Genomic DNA, 22282 nt, shown 5'->3' with positions numbered 1-22282 from the left:
TTTGATTGGTAGGTATTGATTTATTATTTTCTCCTATGAAATTTGTATTTGGGGTCCCGATGGAAAGTATGCTTTCCTCTATTGTGCCTGACAACACAAAGTAAACCAGATGGAAATATCTCAGTTCATTAGCTACACACAAGAGTAATGGCTCACAGGCCTGTCAATTAGGAAAAAGACAGCAGTGTCAGCATGAATAATTACAAAGTGTCGCAATGTATAACAAACTGCCTACTTGCTAATGTTTGCTTATATCTTGTGTAACAACTTGGCACCTAACCAGTCAGTCTATGACCTTGCGTCTCGTCCTTGTCATCATTTCCATTTAGCGCTAAAATATTTCTCCAAGTCATTCCTCTCATACTAGCACTGACTTCTGATCCTTCTCATCTCTTCCTGCTCCCTCCCCTTAGTTGATCCAATGGGGGATGATTACCCAGGAAGTGGAATCAAATGTGTGTATATGTATGCCAGTTATGCTTTGTATATCACTATTTGCCAAAATTCTAAAGGCTAATTGCTTAGGACCCCCACTGCTTATATATTAAGTCTGCTGCCAGCTTTGCATGCATTTGCTTAAAAGCCATAAATGGCTTAAGAAATAAGACTCAGAAATGCAAGGCTTTTGTAGGTGGTCTGATTTGGCAAAGGTTAGCATGCCAGTAGGTTACTATGCTTCGTGCTTGCTCTTCTCTGTTATTTTTTTTAGAATGATGGGGTGAGGCAGCTGCTTTTTTTGCAGGTCTAAATCCTACTATGTATAAATTTAAAGTAGCACATCAGTCTCCGCCATGGATCATTTTATAACCATGTCTCACCTTCTCTCACTCACTGTCTGACACTTCTTTTTTGTTGCCATTGGTTCTTGCTGCTTTTTATTCTGTTTTCTTTCACTAATCATCCACCGCAGGTGACACTGCTCAAAGCTTTAGAATGGCACTACTGAGTTCTCAAAGCGAGGCTCAGATCTACATACGGAAAGGTGCATATACTTTTACTTATAAGTAGCCACTTCAGAAGTGTGTATGTATATGGAGTTGACTAACGTAGTGTGCTTTAATAGTTTGAATAATTTTGTAGTGTGCCCTCTGCTAATACACCTCTGCCCTCACTTTGGAAATGGAACCAAAAGTAGTCGCTCACTTGCTCTTTGTAATGAGTGGTGCAAAGTTTAGGAAATTCAAAAGTTGTTCGATTTCAAAATTTAATTATCACACCCTTGCTTTTTCGGTTTTATATATAGGAACATGTAAAAGTTGCAAATGTTTGAGTAAAAGTTCATTCGTTTTTTCTTATTCGCTGTCAGACAATTGCTAACTAACTAAGCAGTATTAGCAACATGGCCATTTTTCCTCACTTCATTAGCTATACACAGAAGTGTATAGCTAATATACTCTTGTGTATTAGCTATACACAAGAGTGTTAAAAGGAAAATTGAGGTTGCAAGTAAGACTAAAGCTAATTGCTTTAGCTATTTTAGCTATTGAGTTTTAACAATTTACTACGAATTGTTGCCATGTAGCTTTATATAAAGTCCTGCAAGTGGACTAGTTAATGAGTTAGAAGAAAAAATGTCGTGGTAATTCATAAAGACGACTGCTAATTTTAGCTTGTACAGTTTAAACATGTAACGCATAGTTGTTTCCGCTAAGCTAATGTTAGCTCCATGAGCGGTAAGTTGATTAGCCTTAACCTGTAACAGGTTTTTGTTTCCAGTGGGAATTTATTAAAGTTGTGTATAAATCATCTTGGTGAACTTATGTTGGCTGGAAGACTCACATTAAAGCTGTAGATTTTAAGCAATTATAAGTACATCAATTAGCTTGGAAAATAATTCATGTTCAAAACATAAATAACGATGAATCATTACTGCTACTCAGTTTTTTAGGTAATGTTTTCTGTTTTAACAAAGCCTACATGCCCCACATGAACTGATCACTCAAAATCTTATCCTCTTTTTGAATTTTTCTCCTAGAGAGTACATTGCAGGCCACCTTAATTAACTTCATGGCCATCATTTTAACCTTCCAGTGAGGCAGCTGCTGCTTTGCTGTGTTTCTGGCTCTGCGATCGCATGTGTAGAGCAAATTAATCAACCAATCTGCAGGCTGGACTTTGGCAGCATGTCTGTTGGTTTCTCTTCTTGCACTCTCTTGCAGTCTCCATCTCACTTCCATCCTGTAGTTAATAAATTAACAGCAGTTTTCACACAGGGTCTGTAATGCTGACTCATATTTAAGCTAGTAGTGAATCTGAGTGCATGCTGAGCTCTAGTCATTCTTCTCTGAATGGTGTTGAATGGGACCAGTGAATCTCCTAGAGTGAAAACTGCTGCTTTCTGTAGATAATTTGCATTGTGGTTGTTTGTCTTAACCCTCTGATGTAAAATGTGTGTCTTACATTGGTCTTTCCCCTCCTGTGTCCTCCCCCTCCCCAAATCTTTCTATTTCCCTTTATCTTCCTATTTGATGTTTGGTTCCTTCATTTATGTGTTTACTCCCTCCACCCTAAACCCTGGGCCTCCCCCCCCATTTCTATCTTTCTCTCTTTCTTGTTGCTGGCTCAGACCTCAAAGACATTCAGAACAATAAGAATAGATACTTGATAGCCTCAGAGAACCAACGCCCTGGCCATTTCTCCACAGCCCCTATTGGTTCCCTGACAGCTTCGCCGTCCTCTGGCGCATTGTGCAACCAGGGGGGTCTTCAGTCGGTCACCAGCATCCAGGAACGCATCATGTCCACACCTGGAGGAGAGGAGGCCATTGAAAGACTCAAGGTAATTGGAGTAAATAACACTTGTGCTCCTACAGTAGTCAAAATGTAAGTAAACCACAGCTCACTTCGTCTGCACACTACCAAGAAGCAGAGGGTAATTTTTAAGCTTCCAAATTTGAAATCAGCTTCAAGTAAAAACCTTAATACCACAGCTTTTGCTTTTGTTTAATAATATTGTTTAATATCTAAATACCAGTGCTTCAATCTTAGCCCCCTCACCGATAAAACTCCTCATCTAAATCCACGTGTGTCCTCTTGGAGCTTCATATTGCTCCTGTGTACGTTACAAGGTAACAACATAGAGGCTGCAAGAGCCCGCCTTGAGCTGGAGCTGCAGTTTCCATGACAACCATGGCTCCCAATCTGTCCGTCATCCCAGTGACGTCAAGCACCAACGCAAATACAGAGGAAATAAGACGAAAATAGATTCAATTCTTATTGGCTCGTAGCAATCACAGTGAGGCACATCATCATGTTAAATGAATGAAAACAATAAGCATTTTATTGAAGGTCAATATTTATGCCTCTTATAAATGTGATTCTCCCCAGCACTGTTTTTACACTGTATGTGATCTGCTTCATTAAATATTTACTGTTATAATGTTTTAATAAAAAACCAATAACTGCAAAATGTAACAACTTGCCCTGCTTTAAGAGTTCAAATTTGCCCCTTTTAATTTCAAAAGAAAATGCCTCAGCCTAAATAATTAAAGCTCTTTCTTACTCATACATCAGAATAAGTCCACAAAGAGGTTTGTTTAACTAAAATACGCTAAGCTGCGAGATTTTTTTTTCCACTTCTGTTTTCAGGAATCAGAAAAGATCATTGCTGAGCTCAATGAAACCTGGGAGGAGAAACTACGGAAGACAGAAGCAATCCGCATGGAGAGGTCAGTACAATCAGACGCCGTATTTTCATTTCCATATGCATATCCTGAAAGCGGGGGAAGGAGCATGTGTCCTCCATGTGCATCCACCCCGTCAGACCTAATTGGGATTCATAGTCTGCCTTCGATGCGCGTCGGCTGGTGTGACGGCTTTGAAAAGCAGCCCCCACACCTCCGTGACGTCAGGCGCTGTTTGTGTTTGACTTTCCCAATCAGGCAATCCGCTGTGCAGGCCTACTTCCTGCTGGGTTTTATGTGTGGATGTGACAGGCGTTTTTTTTGTCTCACACAGATCTCTTTGTTTTTTGCTTTCATCTATTACTCTGCTGCTTGAAACTGTGTTTTTTTTTATTTTATTTTATTGTGTGTAAAGCTAAATGTGGTTTTCTTGACGTCTCCCTGGAGAGCTCAGTGGAAAATGCCCTGTTTGTAAATGACGCGTCCCCCTGCTGTCTGCGACTGCTGATTTTTCTCTCTTCTTCCTTACATTTTAATGCCTTTAATTTTCAGCATTGTCTGACATTAAATCTTTAGAGCTTGCAATCAGACCTCTTGCTACTGTCTCTTCATTCCTCTTTGCTGCTTTTCTCACTTTCCATTGCACCAATTCTGTCCATTTCCCTTGTCTTGGTCGCCTTGCGCTGCTGCACAAACACCCTTCTTGCACTTTTTTTTCTCCTTTATCCACTCATCTGTGGCTGCAGTCCTGCTGCTGTCCATCCTCTGAGTCAGACAAAATCACTTATTCTAGTCTATTGTTAGGTCTCATCCTCTTCCAGTTCTCATTAGAGATGTCTTTTATGAAATTAAAAGACATCAGAAAGATGTGTAACATGCTTTATGAAGTCCTTATTAACTATGCAATGCTGTTTCTGAGTATACATACATGTTGTCTTCATTACAGGGAGGCCCTGCTTGCAGAGATGGGCGTGGCAATCCGTGAAGACGGAGGCACTTTGGGCGTGTTCTCTCCTAAAAAGGTAGGGAAGGAAAGGATGACACGCCGAGTGGGCATTGATGGAGGGGAAATCAGTCATAATTCCTCTGGGTGTGGATACTTGCCTTGTCTCCCATCACTTCTGTTTTCCATCTTATCTTTTTCCCCAAGAGAGCCCTCCCTTTACTGTCAGCAATCCACTCGGTCATTCTGTGATTCTTTCCACTTTCTTTTTTCTTTTTTTTTCACCTACTCAGCTTAGCTGTGACGGGGCATTAGATGAGCAACTTGATTGCTTTTCTGCCAAGAAGGTTTGTTTAGTTGAATGATTAGACAAAAGTATCTTTCCAGCAGTAGATTGGTTCCTAGAATTAGGGGTCGTAATGTAGTATCTATTCTGTGCTTGTTCTCATGGTTTAGAACTAAACCTTTATGCTTTTATGACTTGTTTTTAGTTAGAAGTCAGATCATTTACAGTGGTGTATTATTTAAAAATGCTGCTCTGTTCCACGCTGATGATTCAGACCTTTTACTGCCAAAGTCTTTTATTTAAGCTATTAGCCTTACTAGGCTTTCCATTTGCCCCAGCTCCCCTGCAAGTAGAAGCAGCAATGTGTGGCGTCAGTAAAAACTCCAATTTATGTTTGTGTGCAATTGTTAACAAAATCAGAATAATAATCAGCTTTGGATTTAGAAAACTTCTTCCAAATGTTGTGTTTTGGAGAAATAATGCCTGGTTGTTGCACATTATTTTCTGCTTCTTTTATTTTTTGTTCATATCTTCATATTCAGTTTCTTTTACTGAAATTTCTGTCCTTTTGCTGTCTTCCTTTCCACGGGTTAGCATTTCAGAGAGAAGCCTTGTGATCTCTATACAGACTTTAATGGGGTGTTTTCCCCAAAGAAGGTTAGTTTGGATTTGGATTTGTAGCCCATAGAATCACCCGTAGTCCGTTTGTGATGTATCAGATACTTTAGAAAACCACAGTTGTTAATCTTTCCCTGATGTGACAGAAGATGTAGAACAGCTGCTTGAAGCTGGTGGAAGGTTTTGTGGTGATCTTTATTCCTTTTGTTTTTCTGTTCATCTTCAGACTCCACACCTGGTCAACCTGAATGAGGATCCTCTAATGTCTGAGTGTCTGCTCTACTATATCAAAGATGGGATAACAAGGTAACCAAAACCTGGATAATAAGACCTACAAGTTTCAGAGGATCTGCACATTTTCTAATGTTTTATGTCTAGCAAGGGAAACCTGAGGAGTCGGAGGCTTAAAATCTGGCACTGCCAGCATTTTATTCCATCTTATGTGACTGGCCTCTCCTTGTCCTTTTAGTAGACTATTCTTTTGAAGTATTTGGTTACATTATTCCTCTGCTGGGGGGCATTGACTGATGAGAACATTACACTTTAGATCTAGCCTCTTGCATGTGTTGCCTCAGTGGGTCTAATTGACATCTGCTACATTTTCTAAATGCCTGACGACGAAACAGAAGACCTGGTCTCTCAAAATGGACTCTGTGTTTGTGACAGGGTCGGTCAGGCTGACACTGAGAGGAGGCAGGACATTGTTCTAAGTGGAGCCCACATCAAGGAAGAACACTGCATCTTCCGAAGCGAAAGAAATGCCAATGGAGATGGTGGGACATGAATTATTTTTCTTCCCAGTTTGTTTAATGTTTATATTTATTTATTATGGTGCACAATGGGTTGTTTATAAAAGGCTTAGAGTATTTTTTAAATATGGAAGCACTTAAAACTAAAGCTTTGTGAAATTAAGTTAAGATTTTTCTACTCCCATTGTCTTTTGGTGTATTTTTATCTCAATACTTTGTTTTAAAATTTGACCACATCTTATAAAAGTGGGAAAACTACAAAATAAAAATAATTTGGGGAGCAAAAAACAAGCTAAAATGAAATGTTATGAATTTCATTTGCTCCAGAAATACATTCAGATGCTGCCATACATGTTTTGTAAGTAAATAAAAGTGGTTAATTAATACATGTTGCAAAAAATAGGCTGTCATTGTCTATAATCAGAACATGTACCCATTACTCTTTGACTCAGTTTTGATTGGTGGTAAACTATTAAGTCTGATAATTAAATTTTTTTTTTCCCACTCTGAAGTTATTGTCATGTTGGTGCCATGTGAGGGATCTGAAACCTATGTCAATGGCAAACGTGTTGAGGAAGCAATCCAGCTTCGTTCAGGTACGTGTCCTTTGTTTATTTATTTTGTCGATTTAAAATTAGAAATATAAGTGTTTTTGATTCTGTGATACTTTTATGGGTAGTTTTTTTTTTAATCTTTGGTTGGACCATATAAAATTCGAGATGTTCATGTTGGGTTGACTTTCTCTGAAACTCCTGGGATCCACCTTTGTTCAGGCAACCGCATCATTATGGGAAAGAACCACGTGTTCCGCTTTAACCACCCGGAGCAGGCTCGAGCTGAACGGGAGAAAACACCGACCGCTGAGACCCCCATCGAGCCTGTGGACTGGACGTTTGCTCAGCGAGAGCTCCTGGAGAAACAGGGCATCGACATGAAGCAGGAAATGGAGAAAAGGTATTGGAGCCGTCCTCCATTCGTTGTTTGAAAGGTCTAGGTTTTTGTTTTTGTCTGACTTTATCACAACATACTTTCTGCACCTATGAAGGCTCACCGAGATGGAAATTTTGTACAAAAAGGAGAAGGAAGAAGCAGACCAGCTTCTGGAGCAACAACGATTGGTGAGTTGGGATAAGATGGAAAAAATCAAGACCCACTTGACTTTCCTAAAAATGTTTGAGAGAGAATAGTGCTGAGTGGGTTTTTATAGTACTTTTTACTTTAAGCTAATTTTGTTTTAGCTAGAAACAGCTAAAATCAGCTAGAATCAGCTTCTTGACTGATTTACCTAATTTGGGTTGTTTTGTGTGCGATTTTTGAGGAAAATGTATTTCCACATAGAAAATTCAAAACCAGGATTTTCTAAGCTCTGCTTAGTTTCTTAAATACTAATTTAAATTGGGACCTTTAAGCCTCAATTAAACAAATGTTCACGCCGACACTTGTGAACTGAGTGTGTGAATTACATTTTTACTTCTGGTGCATGTCTGTTCTTCTTGCATGGAAGTTTTCAGATGAGCTTTTCATTTGTGTTCATTTCTGAGTTTAACTGAAATTTTTCCATAGAAAGTCGATCAAGACTTGGATTGCTCAACTTTCCAAATTCCCCTTTTCCCACCTTTCTTATGTTTCTGATAGAGAATCTGAATCTTGCAAAACAGCACCTGGAAGATAAATCAGATTTGATATGGAAAACACAAAAGCTTTTTAAACCAAATACTTGGTGTTACTAAACCACAGGTTTCTCTTCTCTTCTGAAAAGATGCTGCTTTTGCATGGTTTATGTTATTAGCATGTTTTCTTAACTCCTACTGGTTCTGGACTAAGTTGCAGTGTTTACCGCTGAGCTGTTCAACTCTTTGAAGTGGCTGTCGATTTGCTTGGATTAGATCTTTCTAGTTTTCTTGCTCTGGTTTTTGTCCTGAGTTTCATCTCTTCAATGCAGTTGCTGACGTATTTCAATGCATTGTGATAACTAAAATATTCCTGCTGTAGATTTATTTATTTTTTGACAGATAGTGGTTTTTGACAATGTGGTTTCTCATTGACTTCTTTGGCTACTTCTCTTTGTTAGCATAGCGCACTGAGGGCGCGGCTTCACAGTGGAGTTCTCGCTGCTCACAGTTAAACGACACAAAGACCTTTCTCATATTTCGGTGGGATCATCTGCAAAAACGTCAGCCATTAAAGTATCGCTTTACCAGAGACATCACATGCCCATTTCTGGCTTCAGGCATAGTCTCACACACACAAAAAACTGACCGTCAGTGTCGACTGGTTGTGATCTGTAATGTTTGTTGTCTACAAAAAATAAATAAATGAGAAACTGCATTTTGTTTTTCCAACTAACAACTTTTTTGTAGTGGATTAACACTTGCCCTCACTTCTGGTCGTCTTCTCTACTGACTTTCTGATCAGCTGCAACAACACTCTGTCTTCTAATTCACCGCTAACACTAAAGCCACTCAAACCTTCTGGACTAAGGCTCCAAAGTCCACCTGTGTGCATGCCGCTGTCGCATGTTTGGGATCCAGCTGTCAAATTGTAAAACTTTCAATTAAGAAGAGGAATATCACAAATCATTAGAAAAGTACTCCAACCAGCAACTATCGTCTGTTATTTCCTTTCTGATCATTATAGACATGCTTTTACTTTTACTATTAATATGCAACAAAGGAAACAATCATCTGAAAATTTGCTCCCAATTATTAAAAAAAAACATAAATTCATACCCTGTGGCCGTTTAAGTGGTAAAGATACAGAAAAACTGAGAAGAATGTCAATGAAGCCACTGTTGCTTTGAATTTCTTTTCCCATCTTGAGTTTGAGTGAAATTCCTGAGGTGACTCTGCATGGCGCCATACATCTTTCACCGTTGTGATGTATGCAAAGTAGGGATGTCCTGATCAAGATTTGTTATCATTTAAGAACAGGCACTTATATATACCATGTCATAGTCCAATATCAATTCTGTAGACATGTTTGAAATTTCAGTATCTTTAAAATATAGTTAAACACCATTACATGCATTAATATATTCCATTATAATTTATCACCAATGAGGCTCTGGATATTGCATCCATATTTCTGACTAGGGTTATTTTGTGGACACAGATTTTGGTAAATTTAAATTTGAATTTTGTGAACAAGGTTTTGGTGTAAACAGGTTTTCTGAATTTATTGGCCAATTTTAACATGTTTTCAGAGAGTTTTGATATTATATGTTACCGGTAATTTGGCTTGTAACAATTCAGTGCAGAAAGCTCTCAGGAGCAGTTGTATTGCTTCATAAACTTGGCAATTTGCTTTGAAATAACTCAACATTTAAAGTATAGTGTTGCTGCTTTCTGCGAAGCTCTTTACTACATGTGAATATCTGAGCACACCAAGCTCATTAATCTAGCTACTCTAGTTTTGCTAGTCTTTGTTTTCACAAGCACAGACATTAAAACAGATGGTGTGAGGCGAGTTTATTCAGAGACTCACCTGATGAGAGAAAACACTGGCCATTTAATCAGGTCAGATCGCAACCAAAGTCTGATGCATTCCTTTGGTCAGGACATCCCTATTGCTAAATACATAGAGTATAATTTATAAAAAAGTATTTTTTTTATAAAGTAAGTCCTACAAATCCAGGAAAATTCTCTTTAATTGGCCCATGACTCCTACTTTGCTCTAGGTTTAGGTTCCCATGTTGCATATTCATACCATTTTTTTGTAGTCATTCTTTTTTTAAAACCATTCTTTCATCCTCTCCCTGATTTCCCATTGTAATTTCTCCTTTTTTTGGGAACCATTTTGGTTTGTTGTTTTCTCAAGGATGGAGACTCTGATAGTGGGGATGACTCAGATAAGCGGTCTTGTGAAGAGAGCTGGAGACTGATCACTTCCCTGAGGGAAAAGCTGCCGCCCAGCAAGCTGCAAACCATAGTGAAAAAATGTGGCTTACCCAGCAGTGGGAAAAAAAGAGAACCAGTTAAAATGTACCAGATCCCCCAACGCCGGCGCTTCACCAAGGACTCCAAGTGGGTGACCATCTCCGATCTGAAGATCCAGGCGGTGAAAGAGATCTGTTACGAGGTAGCACTGAATGATTTCCGCCACACACGGCAGGAGATCGAGGCTCTGGCTATCGTGAAGATGAAGGAGCTCTGTGCGAGCTACTGCAAGAAGGACCCCAACGAGCGGGACTCGTGGAGGGCCGTGGCTCGGGATGTTTGGGACACTGTGGGAGTCGGCGACGAGCGCATTGAGGACGTCATTACGAACTGCGCTCGGCCCGGAGGAGTAGTGATGGACGATCTCAAAGTGCACATTGATAAACTAGAGGACATCCTGCAGGAGGTGAAGAAGCAGAATAACATGAAGGACGAGGAGATCCGTGCTCTCAGGAATAAAATGGTGAAAATGGAAAAGGTTCTTCCTCTCATCACCCCGGAGGGCCAAGAAAAGCCTCCCATGGCAGGAGCTCCCACTAGTGCGACTAGAACCCCAAGCCCTCGGGAAGAGAAGTCTCCGGTGCAGGAGAAGCCAGAGGGGGAGGACGTGGATGCACAAATATGCCAAAACGCAGGGGACGACTCCACCATAAAGCGAGGTCACATGCGCTGGATGCGCCAGGAGCAGGTACGCCTCAAGAACCTCCAGCAGCAAGAAATCTCCAAGCAGCTCCGCCGTCATCCTGGACCTCACCGCTTTATACCACCAGAAGACCGTAAGCTGCGCTTCCCCTTCAAAAGTAACCCCAAGCACCGCAACTCATGGAGTCCAGGTACTCATATCATCATTACAGACCAGCAAGTCATAGAGCTAAAGGTGCCCAAAGAAGCTGTAGAAGAAGAGGAAGGAGAAAGCCCTGCTGAAGAAGCAGTACAGCCCAGAGACAAGATGGCTGCCTCAGTCGTCCACATCACCCCGCCTCTGCCGAACACTTCAGTCCAGCGCCGTAGAGACTCTGAGCAAGGTTTAAACCAGGGTCACAGACAAAACCATAGGAACAACCAACAGCCACACGAACGCGGCCGCAGCAACTCTTTTAACCACCGCCAGCGGCCCTCGGGTTCCATGGAGTCTCTGCAGCCACCCGAAAACAGGAGACACACTCAGGCTTTCTACCACCCCAACCCACCAGCGCAGCCGGCGCTTCACTACCAGCATCCGCCGTGCCACTACAATGGCGTGATGTACACAGACGGCGTCTTCGGCGGCCACCAGCAGTACCACCACGCTGACCATGCTAACCCTCCTTTCAGCTTTCAGCCGCCTCCACGAATGCGCAGGCAAATGTCCGCTCCCAATCTAAAAGCCAGCAGAGAGACGGCAGTCTGACTGACAGAGGGACAGAACTATGTAGTTTCAAACACTTTTACTTTTAGGCAAACGCATTACAGATCACAACAGCAAAACTGACTGGGACTATTGCACTTGATAAATGTGTTACTGGTTGATCCAAGTGTTGTTCAAAATGTAAAAAAAAAAAAGACCTTTTCTCATCATCATGATCATGTTATTCCTAATTTTTATCAGTTTGTGCTGCATTGTGTGTGTGTATGTGTGTGTCGGTCGTCTTCAGGAGCATTGAGAGAGTCACAAGGATTTAAAGCCAAGAAGACGATAAGGGGGTTATTTTTAACAGGAGAGCAACACTTCGCCTGTTCATTTATCAGCATGTACGACAATTCATGAGTCATGCTTTGATTTGCCAAAATTATGCTCATGTTTGAATGTCTGAGTTTACATTTTTATCATTTTAGTATTGATTTGATGACGAATGTTTCAAGCCGCAGCACTATGGCATGTTATTGCCCAAATGAGGAACAGAAAGCAGTTGGTATTTATTTCATTTTTGTGCCATTTGACTGACTTCCAGATGGAAAAAAACGAGTCCTTATTGCAATTTTAGACTTTTAATGCAAATCACAAATCACCATTCTCCTTACTTAGCAATCAAACTATTCTTGCTCATTTAAATTTGAAGAACTTGAAGCACCAGTGAAAGGTGCGCCTTTTTTAACTCAAGACTGCGATCGTAGTAATTGTGTGTGATATTCAATAAGTGCCTTTTTATGCACTAACTTTATTAACCCTGCTATGCATTTGCAATTCAGTATTTTCTTTTTCTTTTCCTATGTATTCACTGTGCTGGCTCTTTTTCTTCTTTTTTTTTTTAAGAAACTTCACAACACACCAAAAAGTTCAGTTGTTTTTGCAAGCAGCTTTGTGATTTGTATCCTTTCTTGTGCTTTTTTTTCATGTAACTGCCACCACTTTTGTTAAAGTATTTGCACTCCAAGTCTTTGGTAAGCTGTGTATTTACCCAGGGAGCACAGTGATGGTTATTTTACACCTGTAACTTGATTTCTTAGATTTCTTTTTACCCTCCCCCTATCAAATATCTATTATTTCTTCAAATCCTGGAGCTCATTAAGCTCCAGGATTTATGGCTGAAATGCTGAGACACACAGCTGAGATATTAAGTTTATAGTCAAAACCTTTCTGAAGAATTCAGCAGTTTTTCCCCCAAGTCATAAAATGTTCACCATGTAAATTGTACTGCATTTTAAAAAAATTGTAGTCCAGCCTTAAAATTTTAGTCTTGTGGTTCATTGGATAAGCACAGAGCTCACTTTGTGTCAATGGATACCCACTGAGTGTTGTCATGGTTCCCAAAGTCTGGCCTTTAAAAAATGTTGGAGGAAGGGCAACGACTTGAAATGTTTGCATACTTGTTATTCAGGAGAAATGTCCATATCAAATGAGATTTTGAGGACTGTTTAGTTTTTGTTGGATCCAGACAGAAAAAGCAATCATTCAGAGAAATACATCTGTTTTTCCCACCGATTGTTCTGTGCTGTAGCTGCTTCAAATAGTTTTAGCAGAAAGATTTGTCTGTTCATAACTTTTACTTGCTGCAGCTCTAAGTCACCCCAATAATTCTCATAACATATAATCAGAAACAAATGCTTAAGGAATATGTTTTAAAGACTATCAGACTGAATGTAATGATTACTGTCCCTCGATGACTATCTATTTTTGCATGTTACATCTTAGAAGTCCTAAACTTATAGGACCTGCTCCTTATAAAAAAGCAATTCTGGAATTGCTCCAGTTCTGATGGTAACCAGTTAGACTGGAAAGTGTGCATAAAACATCAAATGAACTCTGTACAGTATGCTTTTCTTCTGAAAAACACATAACCTCGATACAAGTGTTGTACATCTTGTTTAATCATCAGTATGTGCCTCATTTTGACTGTGTGTGCTGTTGCTTTTACAGTATATTAGGTATTTTCTCCAGACCTATAAGACCTGATGAATATTATTTACAAGTATATTTGCAAAAAAAGGACACGTGTGTTGCTGGAGAATTTATTTTTCAAATGATGACTGAAATAAAATTACCTACTTTTATTTGAAGGTTTTCTACTAAAGAGTTTTATTTTTGTTTGTTTTTCTTCAATACTGTACAGGATAAAATTGTAGACCTACAGAGATCCCAATCAGGACTTTTAGTCTGTAGTGTCATACTCATTGAATTATGGACATTTGACAGTGCAATTCCCAAAGCTCTGAATTTCATCAGTATCTCATTGTTTACTATTGTGGTGTTCCATGTAAATCAGTGATGTTCATGGAGCTGCATTGATAGCTTGTCTTGACAGCAGTAACTCAAGTCTCTGCAGGATGTCTTCTGTTTCAATAGATGCCTCCAAAGCGACACATTCAACAGCAGTTATTTTTATTTTCATAAAGTCTTTGTGGAATTAATTGCCTTTACTCCTTAGTAGATTGACAGGATTCGGACCGGATCTGCATTGAGGACTGTGAATATGATGTGCCTGCTCTACCACTGAGCATGTGGAACCCCATTTACATTATTAGTTTGGGGTTTTTAAAAAAAGAAATTCACGATTTCCTCCTTCAGCCAATGTCTTCAGTTGCCTGCAGTGCTACGCTGAATGACTCCTAATAATTTGGCTCATACCATATTTTAATGGTAGCCCAGTTAATGTGTAGACAAATCCTCCAAAGAAAACTGTTCTCTTACTTCATAAACGTGGCACTAGCAGGGTTTCCCCCAGAGAACCTGCTACGCCTGGTGTAGGTGCGCTAGGTCAGTCCACTAGCAGCCCATCATGTTTTTCTGTTGAAAAATATTGACAGTTACAAAACATTTGGAGGTGCATGTGCAGGAATCATAAAGTGAAATAATAGCATGAGGTCAATGGGAAGGTGAAGGGAAGGCACAATTCAATGTGTCAACTATAAACCCTAGCTTAATCTGTCTTTACTGTCACTGTTACTGGTGTATAAGTAAAGATTTAAATAAAGAACAACACTTAGACAGGTGGGGGGCAAGTAAAGCCTGGTGGCCTGCCAGGCTTATAATACACTGAGGGAAACCCTGACTAGGGTTCTGGCATCAAGTAATCAAAATACCTCATCAAAAAATAAAATCTTTATTATTCTGGCCATATTCAAATTTGCAATTATGCTTCTGTCTGTCTGAAGATCCAGCATACGTCTGTCTGTCTGACAGACTTATTTTTCCACCTGAACCAGTGCTGTCCAGTCAACAATGTTGTCGACATATTTAGCAAGCTTCCATAGCCCTCTCCTGACTTTTTTTGTGTGACTTTTGACAATTCTACAGCTTTTTCTGGTGATGTTGTAAATTCTTTGGAGACTTGGGGAAGTACATACTGTTCTTGGTCAGCTCAACGATCAGTGGGTTCTGTCGTGGGCTTCTCCCCCGACCCACAGGTCTCTCTGATGCCTGGCTGCTCCAGTCCATCACCAGCTGGAGCCAGACCTCCTCGTCTAGGCAGGGAGTAAATGTAATATTCTTTATCTGACTTAAATTGCTGCGCTGAGGTAAATCACTGAATTTGTTGGTTTTGTCAACATTTTTTGTCTATCCAGGTGGCTGATGTTGGTTGCATACCTAAATGGAAAACTAATTTCTTGTGTTTAGTAATCATGATTTAAACATGAACTCAGTTCATTATTTTACATATTGTTTTTCCTAACCAAGTAGCCCTACTTAGCATTTTGCTTTGAAGGGGAAGAAACTTAACTAGTGTTTCATCTGCTCCCTGTGCAGTCAGATGTGTGTGTGTGTGTGTGTCTTGGGGGTGGGTGGGTATTTATGACAGTCTGCAGAAGCAGGTCACGTGACACTGAAGGACAGGATGGTGCAGCAGCCAACTGCAAACATTCTGTTTGCTGGGAATGTCACTGTAAAAAGTAAAAACAGTTTGTTGGAAAGAAATATACGACCCAATAATAAAGCTTTTGCAGCACATGCTCACATTAATGGCAAGTGATTTAAAAAAAAAAAAAAAAACTTGCTCGAGAAGAGTGTGACTGAAATGAAGTCCCAAATAAAACAGGTGTCAGAAGCAGAGTTTAGTTCAGGTAACTTAAAAATGCTGTGATGAGGACGGATGCAGCACTTAATATTTTAGAAGCTGTGAAAGACGAGGTAAAAAGTCCTGAATAGGTAGAGTCCAGTACTCTGCTCATGTGAATTGTAATCCATTAAAATTCACTTTGTTTCTCATGATAGCGATTATCAACACTGATAATGTTGCACAAATGAGTGTGTGTTGGAAAGAGGCTTACATTTGGCTTTCAAAGCCTATAAGTATTACATTTCTAAAATATTTAAACACTTTAAATGCTCATTGTGAATCTGAATCTAATGTATGACGTTTCTTATGATGGTGAAAGTTCTGCCAGCTTTACGCTGTAAGTCTTCTCTCATTCGAGCAGAGAGTTGGGGTTTCGGTTTGTCGGTAGTTCTCAGCAGCGAGCCGAGGAGGTCAGCACCAGATGAAAAGGCTTCATTGTTTTCCCAGAATACTGTGAACAAACAGGATGAGGTCATCGGGACCACAGCCTGCCTGTCCTTCTCTGATGATGGTGATGATGATGATGGCGCCCCTCATTGGATTACATTTGACTCAGCTTCTCTCGGTTCTTTTCTTCTTCTACTGAAGCAAAAAAAAAAAAAAAATCACTTAGCATTTTAAATTTTAATAATGTATGCTGATGGGTTTTGCTTTCTGATTTACAAATCGGTTTGGATATGGTTTTTTTGTTGTTTCTTGTTGTTCCAAGTAATACATTTTCTAGGCTATTAATATTTTACACAATGGGCAAAAGTATTCTGCTGTTTATTGTGTACTGACATGTTGCAACATACTTATTTGCCATCATTCTAGATTATGCAAAAAATGTAAACTTACCCTTATGTTGCAGACAAATGTCTTTGGATAAATGATCAAAGTTTTCAGCAACAAAGTTCCTGGAATCAGTCCTGGGCTGTTATTTGGGCTGAATTGTGTTGCTGATTTCACCTGTGTGTGCAGCTGATGGACAGCTGTCCATGTCCCCCTGTGTGTTGGTGTCCAGGTTTACGAGAGCAAACTGCAGGAGCTCCAGAAGCAGGTGGAGACGCGCTCTCTGGTCGCAGAGACGCCCGATGAGGCAGAGCTGGAGGAGGACGAAGAGGAGGAAGGTGTGTACAAAGAAGATGTTTCTTTTGCTGCATTAGCCAAGAATGAAAAGTATATAAATAAATGAGCTGTGTGTTTTCTTCCACATTCTGTGTCCAGAGCCTAAATTACTGGGATGTGCGTATATCATTTTTCTATAGTCATCTTTTATTCTAAGACATATTAATAGTCATTCTAATTTCCCACCAAAGATACTAATTGAAATCAGACTATAGATTCATAAATCTAATCCAACATAACAGTTTACTAGATGTTTAAATGACCGTACTGTTTTAATGTTTCAGCCCGTTGGCTACAAATTGTCTTAAAAAGTCAGACAACTAATTCCTCCTAATTTCATTTTCCATTTTTAACACCTTACTGGCATCTGCTTGAAGTTTTAAGTCCAGCTGCTGTTGGTAAGTTGACACTTTTAGAAATTGTGTGGAGCTGAATTGGAAAAATAGTCCAGTTTGGATTTTAAAACGGTCTTACTGTCTCTGCACAGTCATTTCTTGCAGGAAATTTGCCTTCAGGACTCCACGTTATGAATTATGCTGATTTTCTTCCATTAATTTAACATTCTTTGAACCCGTGGAGAGGCTTAGACAATCCAAACGGCTCTGTAAAGACCCTTCAGAATTTTTTCCCCTGGTCTAATTTGCCTTTAAAATGCGCCGTGAGCATTATGTTGATGTCACCTCTGCTTGGTGTGTTTTCCACAGTGCCGTGGACGCAGCATGAGTTTGAGCTGGCTCAGTGGGCCTTCAGGAAGTGGAGGTACCATCAGTTCACCTCCCTGCGTGACCAGCTGTGGGGGAACGCCGTGTACCTGAAGGAGGCCAACGCCATCAGTGTGGAGCTGAAGAAAAAAGTGAGAGAAATCATGCTGCTGTTAATGTTGTTACGATGAATATAACAATGTGTGTTATACTGCAATAACTGAGGACCGGTCTGATGCAATATTTGGTAATGCAATCCCGCTCTGCACGCCAATAATGAGTCATTTGGGTAAACTTTGATTCTTCAAAGAAATAAAGATAAACTGGGTCCAAGTGGCCAAAAGATGATGGAGAATGGTGATGAAGTCACAATGACATGCAAGACGAGACTGAGGAAAATGTGGATCAATTGCATCTGCTGGAGGTGAAACGCACAATATTTATAATGCAAATTAGTTTTTTTCATTTAAAGTCGGGTCTTCTCCTGGGTTCCCTTTTTTGGTATCTTTCTGAAATGTTCCGGAAATTGTTTATAATACGGAAATATGACATGTACATCATCCTTAATGAGTGGCGCTGTTAGGTAATTTATGCTTTGTATTACCTTAACCTTTTGTCAGTGGATCAAAGTCAGAACTTTAATTGGATCAGAGAGTTTTTGAGATTATCCAGTTAAAATACTAAAATACAGCCTGTGGCCTGTCCTTAATACTTATTGCATGATCAGGCAAAATGGATAAATAAATAGGTCTACTTTAGATGGGCAGTTTTAGTCATATTGGTATTTTTATGTATGACAGTTTTGGATTGAATTGTAGTTGACTGAATTAGCCTGGTTTGTCCCATGAGAAGACAGTTATTATTGAATAAAATTTGTCATTTGGGGTGTTTTTGAGTGGCATCTGTCTCTCGTTCTTGCAGCTTTTAAATGATCCTCTAATAGTTTGTGTGACTAAAAATGACATTTGGCATAGTCTGCCGGCTAGATTTCTAAACACAAACGCGTGTGATGTCTTCAGGCAATGCAGAGCATCACAAGGGAAACCAAAAGCATCCGCTGATGTTTAGAAGTCAAACAGTTTTTGGCAGTCACAACAGAAAACTGAGTCCAAAGTACACATGATGACTCTGGTGGACTTTGTGTGTCTTACCTTTGATATTATTTAGCTAAAACATTGCATCTCCCTCACAGTTTTACATGCTCAGGATGTGACACTTTAATGTAATGTTGATTGAATGTGGTGGGGGAAAAAAATGGTAGAGGAGCGGTGCTCTAGTCTGACTTTTAAATCATCCAGAATGCAGCATTGATCCACTGTCACTTGGACAAATGGAAGTGGGAGCAAATCTAAAGCTGGTTTGCTATACTTTGCCTTCCACCAGGAAGCCAAGGGATTTACACTCCACATGAACTGCAAGATGCTACAGTAGAGTCACTTTCCACAGTGTTTTCATCTTGAGTTTTCATTCTCTGGATGTTTTAAAGTCAAGTTTTGGCAATAGTTTGAGGCTGAAGTGACTCGTTGAGGGTGAGGTCCTTTCTAAATTCTCCCTCTTCCTCAGGTCCAGTTCCAGTTCGTCCTGCTGACAGACACGTTGTACTCTCCACTGCCCCCTGAACTCCTGCCCCCAGAGCCGGAGAAGGAACGCGATCCGAGACCCTTCCCTCGCACCGTGGTCGCTGTCGAGGTTCAGGACCTGAAGAATGGAGCTACACACTACTGGTCCCTGGAAAAACTCAAGTAATAATTACCTTAATTTGCACACACATGATGTAGCCATGAGAGTAGTTGGACTACACAGTGTCTTCTACTACAGTTGTTGCAAACTGTTCGATTATTGCTCTGACTTTAGATATAGGCATCTGTAGTAGGAGTTTCAAAAATGTGAAGGAAGCCATTTTATACAGTATTTTAAAAATCAATTGTTTTGACTTATTTTTGCCTTTTTTTTTTTATCTCTACAGAGAAAATAGTCAAATTCAAATCGCCTGAACATTATCGCTTTTTCTCCCCCTCCAGTTTTTTTTTTTGTGAGCTGTAAATTTCCATCCTGCATCCATTAATCCTGAGTGCATGTGGTCATTTACAGGCAGAGGCTGGAGCAGATGAGGGAGATGTATGACCGCGCTGGAGAAATGGCCTCCACTCACCAGGACGGCGATGGAGAGGGAACTCTGACAGGAAACGACCCGTTCTACGACCGTTTCCACTGGTTTAAGCTTGTTGGGAGGTTTGTAGCTGAATATGAGCACTACACATTTCAACTAAATAGTTTTGGTTCTTGCTTTTTTTGCTTTTTGCTTTTTACTTGTTAAACAGTACCAGGGAAGGGTTGGTTACCAGTATCAGGGTATTTAAGCTGACTTAAAAAATGTTGCTACATTTTTCATTGTTTACACTTTTTAAGAAGAGCAATTAGATTGTTATTCATTTGTTTTTTTTTATATTAACATTTTTATTGAGAAGGCACATTACAATACAATTATATAATTGCGCCGATTACATTCACATTGTTACATGCTTTCTCTATTTTCTAAGTTTAGATAAGAGAGAGAGAAAGAAAAAAGGAAAAAAAAAAAACTTAAATGGGAGCGGCGGGGCGACCCGAGTACCGACCAATAATTGACATGTCAAATTAGAGCATAAATCTGAATGACAGCAAGGTTTACGAAAAATCAGACACAACAGGTTTAACATATTCTGTCCACTTTGACCATATCTTGTAGAAAGCATCTCTCCGCACATTAATGGAAAAAGATAGTCTCTCCAGTATATAGATCTCTTTCACTACATTTATCCAGTCATCAGTTGTTGGAGGTTCCCGTTTAAGCCATTTTCTTGTGAGGGCCTTTTTGCTCCCGGCCAGTAAAATGAACAGAAGTTTTTGATCGTTGTAGTTCAGTTTGTCAACCGGTATGTTACATAAAAATATGCATTCAAAAGTTAAAGGAAAATTAGCCGTGAAGATGTTCTGTAAATGGTTATGGATTTGAGACCAATATTGCTGAATGGTTTGGCAGTCCCAGAAAATATGGAAATGATTGGCGTCATCCCTTCCACATCTCCAGCAGGTAAAACCCCTTCCCTGGTATCGTTTCTGCTTTGGGGTTATAAAAAATCTTATAATATTTTTCCAGCAGAATTCACGCCAAACCTTCGATCTTGTTGTTGTCCATGGAATCTTACAGATGTGGCCCCAATCTTCTTCTGAAATTGTCAGGCTGGCTTCTTTTTCCCACTTCATTTTAATATAAACAGTGCTGTCCTTCTTACACCGCAGGATGGCGTCATATAACCTGGAAATTGTTTTACCTGGTTTTGATTTAGTTAGTAATATAAACGTTTCCACAAATCTCAAATTATGTAAATGTACTTTTAGCTCTTTATTAAAATAATTTCTGACCTGTAAAAATCTAAAAAAGTCATCTGCACATAAATCATGTTTTCTTTTCAGGGTCTCAAAACATTGGAACGTCCCTTTATGGACAAAGGAATAGTAATTAGTTAGGCCTTTTGAAATCCACTTCTTGAATCTATCGTCCTGTTGATTTGGGGGGAAATCCGAATCATAAGCGCACCATCTTAAGAGTTTAGAGGCATTTTCTAAATCACAGATTCTAATTGCTTCGTTCCATGCAGATATCATTACTTGTGATATTGGTTCATCTGCCAAATTAATTTTACTCTGTAATTTTGTGTCAGCTATTATGGCTTTAATCGGCATTGTTTTGACCGTTTCCCCTTCCACATTTTTCCATCCTGCAGTGTAATCCGGACAGCACAAACATATCAAAGGTCTCAACTGAGCTGCACAAAAATATTCTCGTAAACATGGAAGCCCACAACCCCCTTTTTCCTTTTTTAATTGTAGAGTTTTGTATTTGACTCTGGCTTTTTTCCCTTTCCAAATGTATTTGGACAGCATCTTATCCCATTCTACAAATTGTTTTGACGGTACGGGAACTGGTAGGGATTGAAATAAATACAAAAATCGGGGGAGAATGTTTAATTTAACTGACTCAATCCTGGAGTGTAGGTCTAAAAAAGGTATGGCGTTCCATCTTTGGATATCTGACTTTATGGCTATGTTCAAGGGGGCATAATTGGCTTCAAACATTTCATTAGGGTCACGATGGATCACCACCCCCAGGTACCTAATACTATCTGCCTCCCATTTCCATTTATAGCAATTTTTAATTTCAGCTGGTGGGTCATAATTCACCGCTAGAACCTGTGTTTTGTTCACATTAACCTTGTATCCTGAGTATAGACCGAAATCTGATAAGATTTTCATTAACTTGGGGAGAGCCTGAGTAGGATGAGATATAACAAGCAACAAGTCATCAGCAAATAATGCCAATTTTTGCTCCCCTCCTATGGTCCTTATTCCAATTATATCCCGTCTTTGTCTGATCCACTGGCTCAATGGTTCTATAAACAAGGCGAAGAGGAGTGGCGACAAACAGCAGCCCTGTCGAGTCCCTCGCTCGAGTATGAGTGATTCAGTAAGGTCTCCATTAATTTTAATTTTGGCTGTTGGTTTATCATACAACCCAGATATAGTATCTATTATAGATTTATCAAATCCAAATCTCTCAAGAACCTGGTATAAAAAGGACCACCTCACAGAATCAAATGCCTTTTCGGCGTCTAAACTTAACACTAAAGTCTCTATTTTTTGTCTGTGAACCTGGTTCATAATATGTAAAACTTTCCTAATGTTATCTTGAGTTTGTCGATGTTTAATAAAGCCTGTTTGATCATTATGTATTAGTCCTGGTAGGATAGTTTCAAGTCTCTTAGAGATGATGGAAGTGAACAACTTATAATCAATATTTAATACAC

At 39.7% G+C, this 22282-nt stretch overlaps 1 protein-coding gene across 17 annotated transcripts in view; it reads left to right on the top strand.

Annotated features, from left to right (window-relative positions):
* kif1b (kinesin family member 1B) overlaps positions 1 to 22282 on the top strand; it is a 65527-nt gene that overhangs the window by 22982 nt on the left and 20263 nt on the right. For 4 of the 17 annotated variants that reach the window (XM_028014885.1, XM_028014903.1, XM_028014966.1 and 1 more), the window contains 14 exons: positions 414 to 455; positions 2567 to 2778; positions 3588 to 3667; positions 4569 to 4644; positions 5696 to 5775; positions 6136 to 6242; positions 6731 to 6814; positions 6992 to 7172; positions 7264 to 7336; positions 16631 to 16736; positions 16834 to 16851; positions 17439 to 17587; positions 18999 to 19177; positions 19527 to 19667. In XM_028014885.1, coding sequence (XP_027870686.1) covers positions 414 to 455; positions 2567 to 2778; positions 3588 to 3667; positions 4569 to 4644; positions 5696 to 5775; positions 6136 to 6242; positions 6731 to 6814; positions 6992 to 7172; positions 7264 to 7336; positions 16631 to 16736; positions 16834 to 16851; positions 17439 to 17587; positions 18999 to 19177; positions 19527 to 19667 — 1528 coding nt within the window. Of the gene's footprint in view, positions 1 to 413; positions 456 to 910; positions 983 to 2566; positions 2779 to 3587; positions 3668 to 4568; positions 4645 to 5695; positions 5776 to 6135; positions 6243 to 6730; positions 6815 to 6991; positions 7173 to 7263; positions 7337 to 10034; positions 13631 to 16630; positions 16737 to 16833; positions 16852 to 17438; positions 17588 to 18998; positions 19178 to 19526; positions 19668 to 22282 lie in introns of those variants that run through there. The other 13 variants (XM_028014912.1, XM_028014894.1, XM_028014974.1 and 10 more) reach the window with 10 other exon arrangements.

This window comes from Xiphophorus couchianus, chromosome 1 (genome assembly GCF_001444195.1).
Source record: "Xiphophorus couchianus chromosome 1, X_couchianus-1.0, whole genome shotgun sequence".
In the NCBI taxonomy this organism is placed as follows: Eukaryota; Metazoa; Chordata; class Actinopteri; order Cyprinodontiformes; family Poeciliidae; genus Xiphophorus; species Xiphophorus couchianus.
The sequence above is the reverse complement of the archived record's forward strand: the minus strand, read 5'-3'. Positions and strand labels throughout refer to the sequence as shown.